This window comes from Staurois parvus, unplaced genomic scaffold (assembly GCF_062004578.1).
Source record: "Staurois parvus isolate SC_StPar_1 unplaced genomic scaffold, SC_StPar_1.0 ptg001134l, whole genome shotgun sequence".
NCBI classification, from domain to species: Eukaryota; Metazoa; Chordata; class Amphibia; order Anura; family Ranidae; genus Staurois; species Staurois parvus.
This window is the reverse complement of record NW_028318930.1, coordinates 3,028,160-3,047,595: the sequence shown is the minus strand read 5'-3', so window position 1 is coordinate 3,047,595 and position 19,436 is coordinate 3,028,160. Positions and strand designations below refer to the sequence as shown.

At 42.0% G+C, this 19,436-nt stretch overlaps 1 protein-coding gene across 2 annotated transcripts in view; it reads right to left on the bottom strand.

The window, feature by feature from the left end:
• Positions 1–753: 753 nt before the first annotated feature.
• PIGW (phosphatidylinositol glycan anchor biosynthesis class W) overlaps positions 754–19,436 on the bottom strand; it is a 30,118-nt gene continuing 11,435 nt past the window's right edge. Inside the window, exons 2-3 of one of the 2 annotated variants that reach the window (XM_089659201.1) lie at positions 4,364–4,499; positions 754–2,664 (exon numbers count right to left, since the gene is read on the bottom strand). In XM_089659201.1, coding sequence (XP_089515327.1) covers positions 1,152–2,663 — 1,512 coding nt within the window. In that variant the 5' untranslated portion in view covers position 2,664; positions 4,364–4,499 and the 3' untranslated portion in view covers positions 754–1,151. The remainder of the gene's footprint in view (positions 2,665–4,363; positions 4,500–19,436) is intronic. The other variant, XM_089659202.1, reaches the window with a different exon arrangement.

Here is a 19,436-nt window from a genome sequence, read left to right as displayed (position 1 = left end):
AATGTCATTTAATATTCTTTTTAGCAACCATGGGCGCAGCTTCCACAGGACTAAAGAGAAGAGGGACCTTCTGGTTTGTTATCAGAACTCAGTTCAATAGCTTGTATCTCTGATGGTATGGAGGTAAATTAGTGCCAATGAAATGGACAGCTTACACACCTGAAAAGCCACCATCAACGCTCAAAGATACATTCAGGTTTTAGAGCATCATATACTCCCATCCAAATACAATGCCTTTTTGAGGGAAGTCCTTGCATATTTCAGCATGACAATGCTAAACTGCAAACTGCATCTATGATGACAGCATGGCTTTGTAGAAGCATCCTGGTACTTAACTGGCCTGCCTGCAGTCCAGACCTTTCACTAATTGAAAATATCTGGTGCATCTTTAAAACGAAAAGCATGACAAAAAAGACCCAGGACTGTTGAGCAGTTAGAATCCTATATCAGATAGAAATGGGACAACATTCTTTTCCCAAAACTCCAGTAACTGGTCTCCTCAATTTCCAGACATTTACAGAATGTTGTTAGAAGAAGTTGGGACATGTTGTTAGAAGAAGTTGGGACATGGTCCTGTCCCAACTTTTTTAAGACCTGTGGTTGCCATCATTTTCAATGTGAACTTATTTATTTCTTAAATGGTACATTTTCTCAGTTTAAATATTTGATATGTTTTCTATTTTTTTTATTGTGAATAAAATATGAATTTGTGGATTAATGTATACATTGCAGAAATAAAAATATAAATCAGACTGTGTAAAAATATATCCTTTATTAAGTAAAGAACTTAAAAAAAACATAAAAAAACCCCTAAAAAACTAAAAATCACAGAATCTCTGAAAACAAACGGATTATTCTGTAAACACCAACTGCTACAAATGAAGATGGCATTTCAAATTCATTACCAAAGATAAAAGAATTTTCTTATTTTGTTTTAGGCTATATTTGTACTCTGCATTTTAGTGCATAAAAAAAAATCTTCCTTGCTGCATATTTGGTGTGATTTCCAGTAAAAAACCTCCAAAAAACACCTTCCATAGGGACGACTGGTAAAATATCTAAAAAACTTAAAACACACAGCAACCATACCACATGAAAAACAGAGTTACAAATGTAGCCAAAGAACAATTTCTGCATTGCAATGAACTGTATTACCAGAACTTGGCAGTAATATTTTTGATGTGTAAAAGGTATACTATCAAGCAGTTAGAAAACATATAAATGACAAGCACAAAGAGAGAAAGCAAATTACTGCTGTGAATGGTGTCAATTGTCATGTTGACTATTCCAGTTAATATGTTTGCAATCAAGAAGTAGAGCAACTGATTTCTGTTTATAGCTTCAATAAGACATTGATGAACTTCTTTATTTGAGTCTTTGGTAGAGGTAACCCTTCTGACAGAGGAATATGAGGTGCTGCGTATGTTCCATGTGCTTGGTACATTACTACCAGGAGTCATATACTCTGCAAATGCCAAAATTAGGTCACATATTAAAAATGAACACAACCAAGCCACACACTGACCAATGATCCATATGCAAAAAGGCAAATTTGCCATTCGACGGGACACAGGTTCCACATATATCTGGAACAAAGTAATGCTGATAAACAACCCAGAAGACAGAAGTACCAAGCTGCAGATGGCACTGATCCATTCCTTTACCAACATCCTTTTCTTTAGAATGTATAGTCCAACTTGAACTCCGATCATGTATATTCCAACATAACCGACCACAGAAAAAATACCTTCTCTGTTTGCATTTAAAAAACCAACTCTGGTGCCCTGACTGTCACTGCCGTATAAAAGAAAACTCTTGAGATCAGTCACTTCCAAAAAGAATTGATAGCCTATTATGATGGTGAGGGCTACAAACCAGATTCTTTGAGGTGGCACTAAAGTCATCAGCAACGATGACAATACTCGAACAGTTGCAAGAGTGAAAAAGAAGTTCCAATGAACACCATACTCCGTTACATGTTCTTGATAATCAACTGCTTTCACACTTATTAGCCTGGCAAGTCCAAGAACAATTAGTGGCCAAACTGACAAAATCTGCTTTTTTACTCTGAAAAAATGTGAGAGTGTCACTCTTTCCTGTGTTCTAGCTTCTGGAGAAACTAGAGCGTTCCCAAAGATAAAGCATCCAACTCCTATGTCCATCACTCCAGTTCCGTAGGTCTCTGTTTTCGCATAGCGCCTGGGGAAGATAGGGAAATCCACACCGAGTATGGAAACTGCAGTGAGTACATTAAGGGACACACGCAAAGTTGTAACAGCTGGGACAGTCCCATTCCCCACATGTGCATTCAGGAAGGACTGGCAGATATTATGAAGTGATGCCTTCATAGACTTATTTCTTTTTCTGTCTATGATGTAAAACAGCAATAAGCAAAGTGCCACAATACATAACAAAACTATGTGTAGGGCATCAGAGAAGATTGTGCATGACAGTACCAGAGGAAGTACCAAGAGAATGTAGTCAATGAAAAAGTCAACTTTCCATGAATTACTTATCACAGCAGATTTACGGCAGAGGCTAATAAACAACAATCCTCTGAATAGGATGCAAAGAGTCGTCACACCCAGGCCCGAGGAGATCTCTGTAATGCTGGTCCCGTTGAGATTTCCTATAAATGCTTCCTTAAGATGCTTTGATGACATTCTGTGGTAAAGCAGGAAGATTAATGTTGTAGAGTTAATAATGTAAAATTAAAGCATACCTAAATTTTCCTCTATGACGGTCTAAACAAGTACCAAATCCAGATACTATGTGATCGACAAGCCTCATAAAAGTAAACACAAAACATCCTCTACCTTCCCTGACTGAGCCAAATACACCTTAATTTGTGTCTCATGCGCTCCAGATCCAGGACACTGCAGCTCACCGTGGGAAGGCTTCAGCAACCTAAGCAGTGCTATGAATTCAGAAAGCAGTGAGCAGAACCCCTTGTAACAATTTTTTTTTATCTCGTAGTGCAAACAGACAGAATTTGGTGGATTCACTAGGTATTTGCAGGACTTTGCTGGGGAATTAAGAGAAAACTGTAATTTGCAGATTCACTTATAATTTAATGCTCCAGCAGATATTTATTTTAAATGGGAGGCCATAGTTCTGCTTTAATTTTGCAAACGTGAATCTGTGTTTTCCCTAAGCAAGTTATAATTTACAGATTCACTTAACTTACACCCTCTTCAGCTAATCCTACTCATTTTCCTTTCTTTGCCCTGACACTGGGAGGAAGCAGAACTTCCTGGTAATTCTGGGGATCAAATGGCATTGCTGGTGTTTGATGATTGGTTGCTTATGCGCCTAGCACTGCCACATGATGGCAAGGAAAGAGCCTTCAGTCCTACGTAGGCTACAGACAGTGACTTAAAGCATAACTTTACCCATAACAACTTGATAAAAAAAATAATGTTCTTTAACAAGGAACATACATTTCACATCAATAATTATGCTAGTAGAATTAGTATATGCTGTAAATTGCCTCCAGCATTGCTCCCATTGCTTCTTGCCGGAGGCTGCCATTTTGTTGGAGCCCAGAACACCTGAACAGTAGTAAATATTTAGGCTTTAGTAGATTGTCCTCTACATTTTCGGCACAGTGAAAAAAAAAATAGAGATGAATTGAGCTTGTGCAATGCAGGACGAGACAGTGTATTACTAGATTGTAAACAGTATAGCCACTTATTTTTAATGCTTTACATAGCTATACCTGCAAAAGGGTCAGCATGAAGAGATCGAGCAGAACCTAATTTTCTGACTACAGTTCTACTTTAAGAGCTTACATAGGGCTTCTTTTCTTCCCTCCCAGTGATAAAATGGAGCACTGGGAAAGCAAAAGAAAGGAAAGTACGTGCAAATGTCAACGCCAGTAAAATAGAACTTTACTTGAAAAAAAAAATATAATAAACCTGCTAACAGAAAGGCTTTTTATTGAGGAATACAGATTCTTTGTCTCTCTTGAAATAATCGCTTCTTATCTACTTGTTTAGATGGGCCACAGTGCTGTGCGTGTGCAGCTCACTGTGTACAATGCAAGCATGCTCTAGTGCTGGGGTGAATTAACTTCTGTGCATTGTGTGGGAGTTATGTCATCCTGGGCAAACCAATCAAGATGACCGAAGATGCTGAAACAGAAGACTGGACAAAGATGGCAGCGATGGCAAAAGGAGCTTGTGGACTTCACATTACCAGAGAGGAGGTAAGAATCACTTCGTTTAGTATCTCTTTAAGTGAACCCGTTGCATTTATCTACATAGGCAAAGCACAGATCCACTTTACAGACTAATTTACCAAATCATTGTACACATTTCAAATATTATAAACTGCAAACATTATTTTTATTAACACAGCTTACTTGTATCACTTTGTCTGTGTTGATGGGCAGCTGTCACAGTTGACTAAAAGATGGAAGGCATATTAGAGATCATGATTACAGCAACTGTAATTGCCATCATCCTAAGTACATGGCTAGATCGGTGGAAGTTGTTCACCTACAAAAAAAAATGTGTTATTACTCTCAATGTGAAATGGAGCAACAGGATAGAAGTATTAATGCCTAAAGTAAACCTGCCAAATAAACCATACACCTTTACAGTTGTTATAGTCTTTGGGATGTCTAAAGGCAATTCTATATTTTGAGAAATGTGTATCCTCATACCTGTGAATGTTAGGTGTGTATAGAATTTTCCCTGACTTTAGAATTACTTTGTTCATCTCTTCCTCAAGACATGTCATGACCCCATAATAATCCCATAATTTGAAAAAAAGAGACTATATGTGGTTACTTATTGCAGTTCTATGGCAGGACTCCTCCACTACAATGGAAAGAGGAAAACCAAATGCAGAAAAAGTGCTATTCTAGTAAATGTGGTTAACAGATGTACAAAGGGTAATTGTTACATTATTTTTTTAAATTTTTATTTCACAAGCTTTTATATATTACATAATTATAAAAGCCAACCTGTTTAGCAAAAGTGACAGTGGCAGGGGCTGAGACATACTATAACAATGTCAGAAAAACAAAAAATGTAATCAAAATAAAAAAAAACCCCCCACAAAAGTCAGCACAAGGGACAAGACTATTAATGTTCTGTGTCCCTTGTGCTGCTGGCTCCTGGTTTCCTTGAAATCCTCCTCTATTGATGTCCGCACACCAGCCACCATATTCTTCTGGTTCAGCTGGGTTTAGTAGAATTGAGGGAGTTGTCATTTGCACTTATGAAGAGTGCCTGACTATGCCCTCCCTTTCTGTACAGCTGCTTCATTCATACAGGCCATACTACAGTGTCTATGAATGAAACGTGATCTTTTGAATTCAAGAGGGGTGGATGAATGAAAGGTCCACCCGCTCTATTCATAAACCATGTTTCATTCATAGATCTAGTTACTGTCACAGCACCAGAAGATTAAAGCGGTGGAGGGTGGAGGCAGGGGCATCAAAGGAGGAGAATTTCAGTGAGACCAGGTGCCAGCAGCACAAGGGACATAATGCATTAATAGTAAATCATGTCCTTTGTGCTGATTTTTGTGTTTTACATTTTGACTATATTTAGGCTTTAAGAAGATGTATCAACAGCTTTTTTTTTTTTAATATAAATCATATGAATAAAAAGGAGGCTATTTAAACCAACCCTGTGAGTGTGGAGGCTTGTTCACACACTTCTGCATGCTAAAATAAGTGTAGGCTAGTGTCTGCTGTGTAGCAGTGGTAATGGGTGGTGCCTTGCATTGTTACAACACAAGGAACTGCGTACTTTTTTCTTTTTTTAACTTTATGGTATTTCATTTATTTCTATGAGGCGTGGTGGGAAAAAATGCAGCATGTCTTCTATGTGCTCTGGTGTTGAGCCTACATTGATCTATGAAGATTAATGCAGCTCAAATGAAGTTGTGTGAAAGAGGTCTTAAGCTTCTTTAGACTTTTTTTTTTTCTTCAGCTAGTGGGCCACACAAAGGAGGTGTACGGAAGAATCTCCCCCACTGGGACATGGTATTCTGACAGCAGCACTCACTGCTGTCAGACTAATCAGTGGCTGCAACCAGAGTGAGAAAAAATTTCCAACATGACCGTTCAACAGAAGTCAAATGATTAACTTCTGTCAAACAGGGACTGCCACACACTGACCAAAATTAACCCGGTCCCTGGTGAGCGCAACAAATTATAATTTGTTTATGGCTGGTCTTCGTGTTTGTTCTTACTCCCACACTGCTTCTTTTGTTGGATAACTTGATCTACAAGTAAATTAAGAAAAGAAAATAAGTAAAGGCATGTGAAAAAAGCCCTTAATCTGTACCCAGCTGGCATGGGGGAAAGTCCGGTAAACAAGGCCAGAGCAACTCTGGTCTGCTGTGTCCTATTAAGCCATCCAGGTGGGTGTAGGTGCATGTGTGTCCCTGAACTCACATCTGACTTGACGGACATGCACCCATACCTACATTGCCACTGTGCAGCCGCTGTATCCCAATTGACGTCAATGGGACTACTTGCACGGAACACCTGTGCATCCCCATGCATGTGAACACAGCCTTGCACGGTATAGTATACCCTGTGTGAATGAGGCCTTACTGACGAAAGGCATAATGAATTGCTATAGCAATGGAAGCACCGGTAAGTGGTAGTTAGCCTAGTTATAAACATTTAGGGATTCATTTTCTAAAAGCTGGAGAGTGAAAAAAATCAGGCTCTTTGGGAAAATAAAAATCAGGCTCATTTCTGCAATAGAAAACAGTCAGCTTCCAGGTTTTATTGCCAAAGCTTATGTTAACAAGTCGAGGTTAGAAGCTGATTGGTTTCTATGCAGAAGTGAGCCTGATTTTGCACTCTCCAGCTTTAGTAAATAAATCCCTTATTGTACATGAGCAGACTGAGAAGTTTTACCTGATGACAGAATCTCTTTTAAGACGAGCTCCAGTCATTTTTGTTTTTCTTAAAAGTTAGCAGCTACAAAAACTGTAACTGTCTTTTAATAAGCTCACACTCACCTGTCCCAGGATCCAGGGATGTGCTCACCCAAGGTGTCCCTCCTCTCTCTCCGGCATCTCAACTGTGGGCACCCGGCTGTGACAGCTTGTGGTTTCACACCTGGGTGCCCACTGCGTATGCGCGAGTCGCGTTGCACCTCCTGAATAGTCCAGCAGTCTTCAGTGAAGTCTCCCAGAAACTGCGGAGGGACTGAGGGGGGCCAAATGTCCAGATCAGTGGGAGCCAGAAGTGGGAATGAAACCTTTCCCCAAAAAAATAACAAGTTTTTCGACATTTCTGTTATAACATTTTGCAAATAAATAATTGTTCTTTATAAATTTAGGCCAAAATGTATACAGTTACATTACTTGGTGAAAATAACCCAAATTAGTGTATATTATTTAGTCTATAGGAAAGTCATAGAGTCAAAAAACTATGGTATGCATCTGAAAATCAATCAGTCCTGATGTACTGGTGGCCCATCTCATTTCTTGAGGCCAAAAATCGTCAGGACAGTACAGATATCAACCAAATTACCCCTTTTTGAAAAGTAGACAGTCTGCTGTATTTAGTAAGAGGCATGGCAAGTTTTTCGAAGTTGTAATTTTTTGTCATACTTTTTTGGAAAATAAAGAAATGAAAAAAATGTTTTCACCATTTTTTCTTTTTTTAAATTTTGTCACCAGTACAGTACAGTGTCATCATATAACTGGTGTGGAGGTGATCAGGGACACTGACTGGTAACAGTATGAAAAAAATAATAATATATTTTTTTAAAATCTTTTATTTGTTATAACCTTTCTTTTTCTTAAGATTTTTTTTTTTATAAAACACTGTGACCAGAGTAATATAATGTTACCACAGTAACATTGTACTACTCTGGGGAAGTGATCAGTACTTATTTATTATTATTATTTATATTTTTACACATTATGATTGCCTATAGCAGTAAATTTCACTGCTATAGGCAAGCATTTGACTGAATGAAATTGATTCATTCAGTGGTTTTTGTTGTGATTAGCTGTGATTGTCCACAGCTAATTACATGGCACAGATGGGCTGTGATTAGGCCAGTCACAGCTAGCAACACAATTGTATACAATGGATGGCATGAGACAAAGCCATGCATTGTTTACAATTGTCATATGACCTGCTGTGATTGGACACAGCCATCACATGATACCGGCAATGGGCCGGTACAGATATCGGTCATTAGCTGTTTCCAATGGACACAGCCAATGACCAATCTGTGTACCAGTCCAACCAACGGACACAGATCTCCCCGCAGTGTGGCCCCGTGGGCGTGAGCAAGGCAGTGATCCAGGAGGAAGTCATATGACTCCCACCCGGACTGATGAAAGCCCATACTCGCCTGTCATTTTACTATAGGCCGGGTGGAAACTGGTTAAAGCATAAGCTTTTTTTAAAGCATTTTTTGATCTTTTGCTTTCAAAGAGAAAGGAGAGATATGGGGACTATAAACAAGAAAAACATTTCAAGCCCCCCTCCAGTACATATGCACACACGTATGTAAATGGTGTTCACACCACATATGCGAGGTATCACCACGAACATTGGAGTGAGAGCAATAATTCTAGCACTAGACCTCCTCTGTAACTCTAAACAGGTAACCTGTAAAAATGTTTAAAGCGTTGCCTATGGATATGTTTATGTATTGTAGTTTATGTATTGTAGTGTTGCCATTCCACGAGCGTATGCAGTTTTAAAGCGTGACATATTAGGTACCTATTTACTCAGTGTAACATCATCTTTTATAGATTACAAAAAAAATTGGGACATGTATTGTGTTTTTTTGCATTAAAATTCATTAAAGTGTATTTTTTCCAGAAAAGTTGTATTTGAAAAACCACTGTGCAAATACCGTGTGAAATAAAAAATTGCAATGATGGCCATTTTATCCTCTAGGTTATCTGCTAAAAAATATATGTTTGTGAGTTCTAAGTAATTTTCTAGCAAAAAATACAGATTTTTATTTGTAAACAAAAGGTGCCAGAAAAGGCTTGGCCCTTAACCACTAGGGGACCGCCCACAGTACATTTACTGCAGCAAAGCGGCCCCTGTAGGCAGGATCAAGTTTATAAACGTCATCCTGTTTACATGGTAGGGGGCGCACACGAGGTGCGCAACCGCCCTAGCCACGGCACCGATCGCACCCATGGGTGTCAATCACCAGGTCCCAGCCGGTGATTACCCGCCGGGTCCTGGTGATTGCCAGCAAGCACTGACAGGGAGCACGGCTGCATTGTTTTCAGAGCTCAGCCTTCCGGAACAGTGTGTAACAGAGAAGGCACACCCCCTCCCACCCCCTAGTGAAACACTCCCCTCACACAGTTAATTCTTTGATTGCCTAAAAAGGTTAACCCCTTCCTCCCCAGTGCCATTAGTACATTGTCAGTGCTTTTTTTTTGCACTGATCACTGTATTGGTGTCACTGGGGATGTCAGTGACCTTAAGTCAGTTCCCCCCCAGTGTCAGAATATCCGCCATAAGTCGCTGATCGCCGCCATATGTCGCTGATCGCCACCTTAAGTTGCTGATCGCCACTATTATTAGTATAAAAAATAAAATAAATCCAGTATCTATATTGCCATTTTTAAACGCTATAACTTTCACGTAAACCAATTAATTTACATGTATTGGGATTTTTTTTTAGCAAAGACATGTCGCAGAATACATTTTGGCAAAAATTTATGCTGAAATTTGATTTTTAATTTTTTTACTGGACATGTTTTATAGTAAAAAGTCCAAAATATAGATTTTTTTCCTCAAAATTGTCAGTCTTTTTTTTTAATAGCAAAAAATGAATTGCGTTCCTTCTTTTTGAAAATGTACCAAACAGTTGTTTTGGCCACGCCTAATGTTTTTGCTATCTCCCTGATGGGGTTGTTTTGTTTTTTCAGCCTAATGATGGTTTGCTTCACTGATAGTGACAGCTCTTTGGATCTCATCTTGAGAGTTGACAGCAACAGATTTCAAAAGCAAATAGCACACTTGAAATGAACTCTGGACGTTTTATCTGCTCATTGTAATTGGGATAATGAGGGAATAACACACACCTGGCCATGGAACAGCTGAGAAGCCAATTGTCTCATTACTTTTGGTCCCTTAACAAGTGGGAGGCACATATGCAAACTGTTGTAATTCCTATACCATTCACCTGATTTGGATGTAAATACCCTCAAATTAAAGCTTCCAGTCTGCAGTTAAAGCACATCTTGTTCGTTTCATTTCAAATCCATTGTGGTGGTGTATAGAGCCAAAAATGTTAGAATTGTGTCAATGTCCCAATATTTATGGACCTGACTTTATATACATGATTTGCGCTCCTGCGGTTTTCACGCCCCTCCCAGATGGCGTCAGATTGCCTGATAAAACACCAGTAATCATATTTAACCCCTTGATTGCCAGGAAGACACTCATACACAATAAACCTCCATTGCTAGTATAGTGTCTGAACGGATCATTATCTTTGATCAGATCAGCACTATACCAGCGTTCACATTAGTACAGCGTCCCCAAAAACGCAGCTTTAGCGGGATCAGCCCCGGCACCTGCCAGCACCTGCGTTTAGCCCCTACGCTTACCCCCCCCCTTTTCCCCCAGCAAGTGCAGTGTCAGTAAGTCACTTTCACTTGATACACTGTACACAAAACCGCAGTGCTGTCAGAATCAGGCCTGATCTGTTAGCACTTGTCGGTAAATTTTGATGACTCTCATATGCAGAAGAATGCCAGTACTAGTGCCGCACTATCTTTTGGTGAACTGGCGAGCACCAGCGGCCTAGTACATCCTGCTCTTTCACATACCTCTTAGATTGTAAGCTTCCAGGATCAGGCCTTCCTAACCCTCTTGTATTGAACTGTATTGTTGCTGTATTGTCTCCCGTTATATTGTAAAGCGCTGAGCAAACTGTTGGCACTATATAAATCCTATATAATAATAATAATTCCAGCACTGCAGTATGACTTGGTGACGTAGCGAGTCCCATAAGTGTAGTACAAGCTGGTGCAGTGGCGAGCACAAGTATTGTCCCGCAACCACCAAAAATTTGCACACAGGCCCGTAGAGCCCCTAGTATCCTTCCGGATGTGCTTGCAAATTTCGATTGGCAGCCCACAAATTCTGCAGCACCCGTACTTCCCCCATTCACTGCACCACCCGGAACTGAAAACAGCAAATTTAACTACTCCCCTTGATTTTTTTGGAGCTGTTTTTCACACAAGATCTGTATGCATCGATTGTGGATTAAAGCAATTTATATGCGCAACAATTTATCGCTGCCAACTCAAATTCAAAACTTGCCAGACCATTACGGTTTCCGAATTTACATTTTTTTTGGACCTAACCCTCAATATGGGCATTACTAAAAAAAAATTAATTGCGGTTGTATTGGTCCACAGACCCGATTCTTCATATGCCCGTGTCCTCTGCTGCCATGGCCAGGCATAGATATGAGAGTATAAGCGAGGTGACCCTGAATTTGACTGGCTCCACAAAATTCATTCCCTCACAAATCACCTTAACCAAAAATTTGCAGATAACTATACTCCCCAGCAAAACATCTCCGTTGATGAGTTCATTAATTTTTCTGGCTGCCTTGCATTCAAACAATTTCTCCCAAGCAAGCGTGCCAGATATAGAAGACCTGTGAGAGGACAACAGGCTATACTTATACAGTCAGGTCCATAAATATTGGGACTTTTGGTCCCTTAACAAGTGGGAGGCACATATGCAAACTGTTGTAATTCCTACACCGTTCACCTGATTTGGATGTAAATACCCTCAAATTAAAGCTGACAGTCTGCAGTTAAAGCACATCTTGTTCGTTTCATTTCAAATCCATTGTGGTGGTGTATAGAGCCAAAAATGTTAGAATTGTGTCGATGTCCCAATATTTATGGACCTGACTGTAAGTTTCGGATTTACGAAATCCCAAGGGATCCCTTGTGTAAATGCTGACCTGACTGAAAATGTGGATATAACAGAGGAACTTGCAATCATCAACTTGTCAAATCATAAACTTTCGAACCAGAATTAACCATCCTCTCCAAAGGCCTTACATTCTGCCCAACCACCAAATTGGATCATTTACAATTATTGTCAGATATGGAGGATTTCTTCAGGAGACTAAGGCTCAAAGAATATTTCCACAATAATGAAAGGAATCCTAGGACAATGGAATGCTACACAAAGAAAAAGAACAGCTGCTTCACACCTCCACAAGGACGCAACCCCAAATTGGACACCTATATTGATAGCTTCAGATTGTGAGCTACATCCCTGATATCCACCCAGCAAAAGAAAATTCTGTACAATCTTTCACCACTAGAGCGAAGGGCTATACACAATTTGCGTAATAATCAGACCATCACCATCAAACCAGTGGATAAAGGGGGAGCAGTTGTTGTGATGGATACAAACAAATACATACAAGAAGGCCAGAGGCAGCTGGAAAATGCCATTTACTATAAAAAACTGGATTATGATCTGACTCAGGACTTTACAAAGCAATTAAAAGGTCTCATTAAAACACTTCCAGCCCACCTACATTCAGAACTTATAAATGCGATTCCGGATCATCCAGAAATCGGGGACGTCTACATGCTGCCCAAAGTCCACAAGCCGGGAAATCCAGGCAGACTCATCATAACTTGTATGAATACACTCACCGAACAAATCTCAGGCTTTGTAGAAAATTTTTTAAAACCGTTAGTCATGAATACTGCTAGTTTCCTGAAAGACACAACTGACTTTCTGAACAAGATCAACAACATACAGCAATTACCATCTAATACACTTCTAGTGACTATGGATGTAGTATCCCTGTATAGTAATATCCCTCACAAGGATGGATCAGCTGCATGTCACAGATCTTTATCATCCTCACCAAACAACAAATACACTGCTGAGGATGTTACACAACTCACTGAATTCATACTTACACACAACTACTTTGCTTTCAATAAAGACAACTATCTTCAATGTATGGGCACTGCGATGGGAAGTAAAATGGCACCCCAATATGCCAATTTATTTATGGCTGACCTGGAGGAAAAATTCCTGAACAGCATGGAACAAAAACCATACAGATACTATCGCTATATTGATGATATTTTCATCATATGGACAGAAGGTGAAGAAAACCTAAAACAATTTTCCTCATTGATGAACACCTTTCATCCATCAATCAAACTAAAAATGGAATACTCAAACACACATGTCAACTTCCTAGACACCATAGTATACATCAGGGGTGATACGCTTCACACCTCAATATACAGGAAACCCACTGACAGATGAAACTACCTCCACAGTTCCAGCTTCCACCCCCAACACACGAAACGTGCCATCATACACAGTCAGGCCATTAGATACCACCAAATATGTTCTGACCCAAGAGACAGAGATAAACATCTCAGGACACTAGCAGACTCCTTCCATAGGAAAGGCTACAAGGACAAAACTATCAACAACAGCATAAACACAGCCTTGAGAACCCGAAGAGAAAATCAACTTCAGTACAAAGAGAAAAAAACAAACAACCGTGTACCTCTAGTAACCACATACAACCCAGCACTAGAGGGAATAAGAAAAATAATCAAAGATTTACAACCCATCATAACAAAGGATGGAACTAGAAATATTCCAGCAACCCTCAAAACTGGCCTTCAGACAACCCCAACCTCAGAAATAAACTAATCAGTTGGAAACTTCCTTATGATTATGATGTCACAAATAATGGAAGCAAACCCTGCAATAAAAAACGCTGCAAACTGTGCAACCAAATCAATCCATCAAAAAGTGTCAGACACTCAAAAGGGATCTTTAATATCTCTGGATCATACAGCTGCACCTCCAGTGCAGAAAATGTAGCAAAGGATCTTATGTTGGCGAAACAGGACAGAAGTTGCCAACAAGCATGCATTTGCACAGACATACCATCAAGGAACATAAAGAAGATGACCCCTGCACACCTGTAGCACACCATTTTGCACAACCAGACCACACAATGGGAGACCTCAATGTTTTAGTTCTGAAAGGAAAATTTAAATCCATTCAGGAAAGAAAAACTTTTGAACTAAGAATGATAATTCTATTTGACACAAGAGATAATGGCCTTAATTTGGACATGGGATTCCTCAACCATTATCCAACAGTTTTATGACTATTAGCTAGCTTGACTCCCTCTGTGTGAGTGTAGTATCCCCCCGCTTTTGCTGTATCTTATCTGTAGCCTTTTTTTTTTTTTAACCCTTCTAACATTCTGCTTAAACTTTTTGAGGGGGGGGGGGGTTGGTGCTATCCTGGCATTTCGCGGCCTTCGAAACTGTGATAGGTAGTGAAGAAGTAGAATGAGGAAGTTATGCACCTTCAGGCTTTCAAAGTGGTCATTTTATTTCAGGCCCCTCTATGTGGCTAGGCTCCCAAAAAGTCTCACACATGTGGTATCTGCATACTTGGTAGAAGTAGCAGAATGTATTTTGGGCTTTAATTCCACATATGTCCATGGCTTGTGCGAGAAATATATCATTTAAATGACAACTTTGTGTAAAAAAAAAAAAAAAAAAGGTTTTGGCATATTCCAGAATCTTGTGGAAAAAAAATAAATCTTCCATGGACTCAATGGCCTTGATTCACTATTGGGCGTGGGCGCATATTTATGGGCTTAAGCCCAATTTTCATGGGCGTCCGTCCATTTTTTACCCTGCAACCTAATTCACTATTGACCAGAGCCCATAAGCAGACGCCCAATCTAATTCACAAAAAGACACACGCCCGGAATCAGACTCACAAAAGCAGACTTGCTAAGAAGCAAGTCTAACACCATGAAAAATCACTGTAGAGACATGTTCACTTAGAAATTTGCTTTGCCAAATATCAGGACTTCACTTTAAACAATATCTGCTATTTCCAAAAAAATTAAGAATGTGTTAAAAATCGTTTTTTTCAAGGAAATCGACACAGTAAAAATCTAGATGCCCGTGCAGTGTCTTTGGCAGATAGAACTGAGCATGTGCAGAACACCTTTTAGACCTCTGCCATGGGCGTTTGCTTTTTAGCCACTGACTAATAGTGAATCTTACTGTGGATTCCTCTGACAGCCGGCACTCGGTCGCGACTACTGTGTTTAATAAACAGCACTCGGCATATCTTCATGTAATCTAATTAGATTTCCTTAGTTTTAGTGATTCTATTTTTGTTTCTTATCCTTTATAATTATTTCTATAATGATTTTACTTATTTTGAAGGTCTAGATAATATTTATTTTGAAAGCTGAATGTAAAAATAAAGGTCCGCAATAAAAAAAAAAAAAAAAAAAAAAAAAAAACAGCCCCCCAGATCCCGGCCCCCCCCCCTACGTGAACGAGTCTGCGGTACATGCTCCCGCAGACTCCTTCACAAAAAAAAAAAGTGTGGTGTAAAAAAAACACAGTACAGGGTCTTTGACAAGTCCTTTAATAAAACAATGTCCCCCGAAGTAGATCCAACGTCAATCGCAGCGGCGGCGGCAGGGACCCGAAAAAAGAAAAAAAAAAAAAAGGCTCCGCTCCAGTCCCAGGCTTCCAGCCTTGTGAAGAAGAGGCTAGCTGACAGTTCTTATATAGGTATGGGGCGGGGCCAGCCGGGGACATCATCTGAGTGACCCGCCCCATGTCACATGCTTGCTGTTCCTGGCTGGCCCCGCCCCATAGCTATATAAGAAATGTCAGACTGTCTCCTGCATTCAGCTAGTTAGCCTCAGTGGAGAGACAGGGTGACATTTCTCAAATAGGTAAGGGGCGGGGATGATGTGCCCGGCTGGCCCCGCCCCATACCTATATAAGAACTGTCAGCTAGCCTCTTCTTCACAAGGCTGGAAGCCTCCGACGGGAGCGGAACCTTTTTTTTTTTTTTGCTTTTTTCGGGTCCCTGCTGCCGCCGCCGCCGTGATTGACGTTGGATCTACTTCGGGGGACATTGTTTTAATAAAGGACTTGTCAAAGACCCTGTACTGTGTTTTTTTTACACCACACTTAGTTTTTTTGTGAATAAGTCTGCGGGACCATGTACCGCAGACTCATTCACGTAGGGGGGGGGGCCGGGATCTGGGGGCCCCCTTATTAAAGGGGGCTTCCAGATTCTGATAAGCCTCCCGCCCGCAGACCCCCACAACCACCGGCCAGGGTTGTGGGGAAGAGGCCCTTGTCCTCATCAACATGGGGACAAGATGCTTTGGGGGGGGGAGCCCCCCCTGCCCAAAAGCACCCCCCCATGTTGAGGGCATGTGGCCTGGTACGGTTCAGGAGGGGGGCGCTCGCTCGTCCCCCCCCCCTTTCCTGACCTCCCGGGCTTCATGCTCGGATAAGGGTCTGGTATGGATATTGAGGGGGACCCACGCTGTTTTTATTTTTAATTTCAGCGTGGAGTTCCCCCTTAATATCCATACCAGATCCGAAGGGCTTGGTACAGATGGGAGGGGGGACCCCACGTTAGTTATTTAAAAAACAGTTTCTAATTCCCCGCAATACTTTGACATTCAACTGTCAGTGGGAAACTCCGCCGACAGCTGAAACATGAGCGCTGCATTGGTTTTCACTACTAAAACGCCACATGAGTTGATAACATAACTCATGCGGGATTTTAGGAGCGACAGCCATGAGTTAATGTTTCAGCTGTCAGCGGGGTTCCCCACTGACAGCTGAATGTAAAATAATTTCCTTTATAGCATAAATAATAAAAAAAAATGCGTGGGGTCCCCCCTCCCATCCATACCAAGCCCTTCGGATCTGGTATGGATATTAAGGGGGAACTCCACGTCGAAAAAAAAAAAAAAACAGCGTGGGTCACCCTCAATATCCATACCAGACCCTTATCCGAACATGCAGCCCGGCAGGTCAGGGAAGGGGGGGGGAGACGAGCGGGCACCCCCCCCCCTCCTGAACCATACCAGGCCACATGCCCTCAAAATGGGGGGGGTGCTTTGGGGCAGGGGGGGCTCCCCCCCCAAAGCACCTTGTCCCCATGTTGATGAGGACAAGGGCCTCTTCCCCACAACCCTGGCCGGTGGTTGTGGGGGTCTGCGGGCGGGGGGCTTATCAGAATCTGGAGGCCCCTTTAACAAGGGGGCCCCCAGATCCCGCCCCCCCCCCCTACGTGAATGATTCTGCGGCACACGGTCCGCAGACTCATTCACAAAAAAACTAAGTGTGGTGTAAAAAAAACACAGTACAGGGTCTTTGACAAGTCCTTTATTAAAACAATGTCCCCCGAAGTAGATCCAACGTCAATCACGGCGGCGGCGGCAGGGACGAAAAAAGAAAAAAAAAAAAAGGCTCCGCTCCAGTCCGAGGCTTCCAGCCTTGTGAAGAAGAGGCTAGCTGACAGTTCTTATATAGGTATGGGGCGGGGCCAGCAGGGCACATCATCCCCGCCCCTTACCTATTTGAGAAATGTCACCCTGTCTCTCCACTGAGGCTAACTAGCTGAATGCAGGAGACAGTCTGACATTTCTTATATAGCTATGGGGCGGGGCCAGCCAGGAACAGCAAGCATGTGACATGGGGCGGGTCACTCGGATGATGTCCCCGGCTGGCCCCGCCCCCTACCTATATAAGAACTGTCAGCTAGCCTCTTCTTCACAAGGCTGGAAGCCTCGGACTGGAGCGGAGCCTTTTTTTTTTTCTTTTTTCGGGTCCCTGCCGCCGCCGCCGCCGTGATTGACGTTGGATCTACTTCGGGGGACATTGTTCTAATAAAGGACTTGTCAAAGACCCTGTACTGTGTTTTTTTTACACCACACTTAGTTTTTTTGTGAATGAGTCTGCGGACCGTGTACCGCAGAATCATTCACGTAGGGGGGGGGGGCGGGATCTGGGGGCCCCATTGTTAAAGGGGGCTTCCAGATTCTGATAAGCCCCCCGCCCGCAGACCCCCACAACCACCGGCCAGGGTTGTGGGGAAGAGGCCCTTGTCCTCATCAACATGGGGACAAGGTGCTTTGGGGGGGGGAGCCCCCCCTGCCCCAAAGCACCCCCCCCATGTTGAGGGCATGTGGCCTGGTATGGTTCAGGAGGGGGGGGGGTGCTCGCTTGCCCCCCCCCTTTCCTGACCTGCCGGGCTGCATGCTCGGATAAGGGTCTGGTATGGATATTGAGGGTGACCCACGCTGGTTTTTTTTTTTAATTCCAGCGTGGAGTTCCCCCTTAATATCCATACCAGATCCGAAGGGCTTGGTACAGATGGGAGGGGGGACCCCACGCTTTTTTTTTTATTATTTATGCAATAAAGGGAATTTTTTTACATTCAGCTGTCAGTGGGGAACCCCGCTGACAGCTGAAACATTAACTCATGGCTGTCGCTCCTACAATCCCGCATGAGTTATGTTATCAACTCATGCAGCATTTTAGTAGTGAAAACCAATGCAGCGCTCATGTTTCAGCTGTCGGCGGATTTCCCCACTGACAGATGAATGTCAAAGTATTGCAGTGATTTATAAACAGTTCTTTAAATAACTGGCGTGGGGTCCCCCCTCCCATCCATACTAAGCCCTTCGGGTCTCGTATGGATGTTAAGGGGTAACTCCACGCTGAAATTAAATAAAAAACAGAATGGGGTACCCCCCTAAATCCATAACACATACTTATCCGAGCATGCAGCCCGGCAGGTCAGGAAAGGGGGGGGGGGGGGGACGAGCGAGCGCCTCCCCCCCTCCTGAACCATACCAGGCCACATGCCCATACCAAATTATTCAAACATTTGTAAACAGACCAATTAACTGAAATGGTTTGACATTTGTACCCCAAATATGACGTTCCCTGAGGCGTTGGTAAACCGAGGTACGCCTGTATTAGTATTGCAATCCTTTGTATTGGGATACATAGAACCATCATACATGTGAATTGGCAACATAGCACAACATTTGTGTCACATTGGAGATATCTGGCTAGTTACACTGAACTTGCCCAGGGACCTAGGATTGATTCACAGCACAGAAATACAGGCTGGATTAGCAATGTAGCTCCGTGGGTTAGTGGTTAGCACTACTGCCTCACAACTCTAGGGTTGTTGGTTTGAATCCCAACCCCGGCGAGGTAGTAGCATGATCTCCGTGTGTGGCTGTCTTCACATACATGTTCTGGCAACATCTTTGCTTTCTGTCTAAATGATCCCTAAAATGTGAATTAGAATGAGGCCTTGTCTGTTGAAACACCTTCAAAGCTGCACCTTATGTGAATGTCATACAATGGTATAAGATAAGGGCCTGAATCACTAATAGATTTGATAATGATGGTTTACACTCCACCCACTTTTGTGAAGGATTTGGCAAGCAAAGAGCTGACAGAGAGAGAGAAGAGTGAGACGAAGAAGAGTGAGCGAGAGATACATATGAAGAGTGATAAAGAGAGACATTCAGAAGAGTGAGCGAGAGAGAAGAGCGAGCCAGTGAGACAAAGAAGAGTGAGCG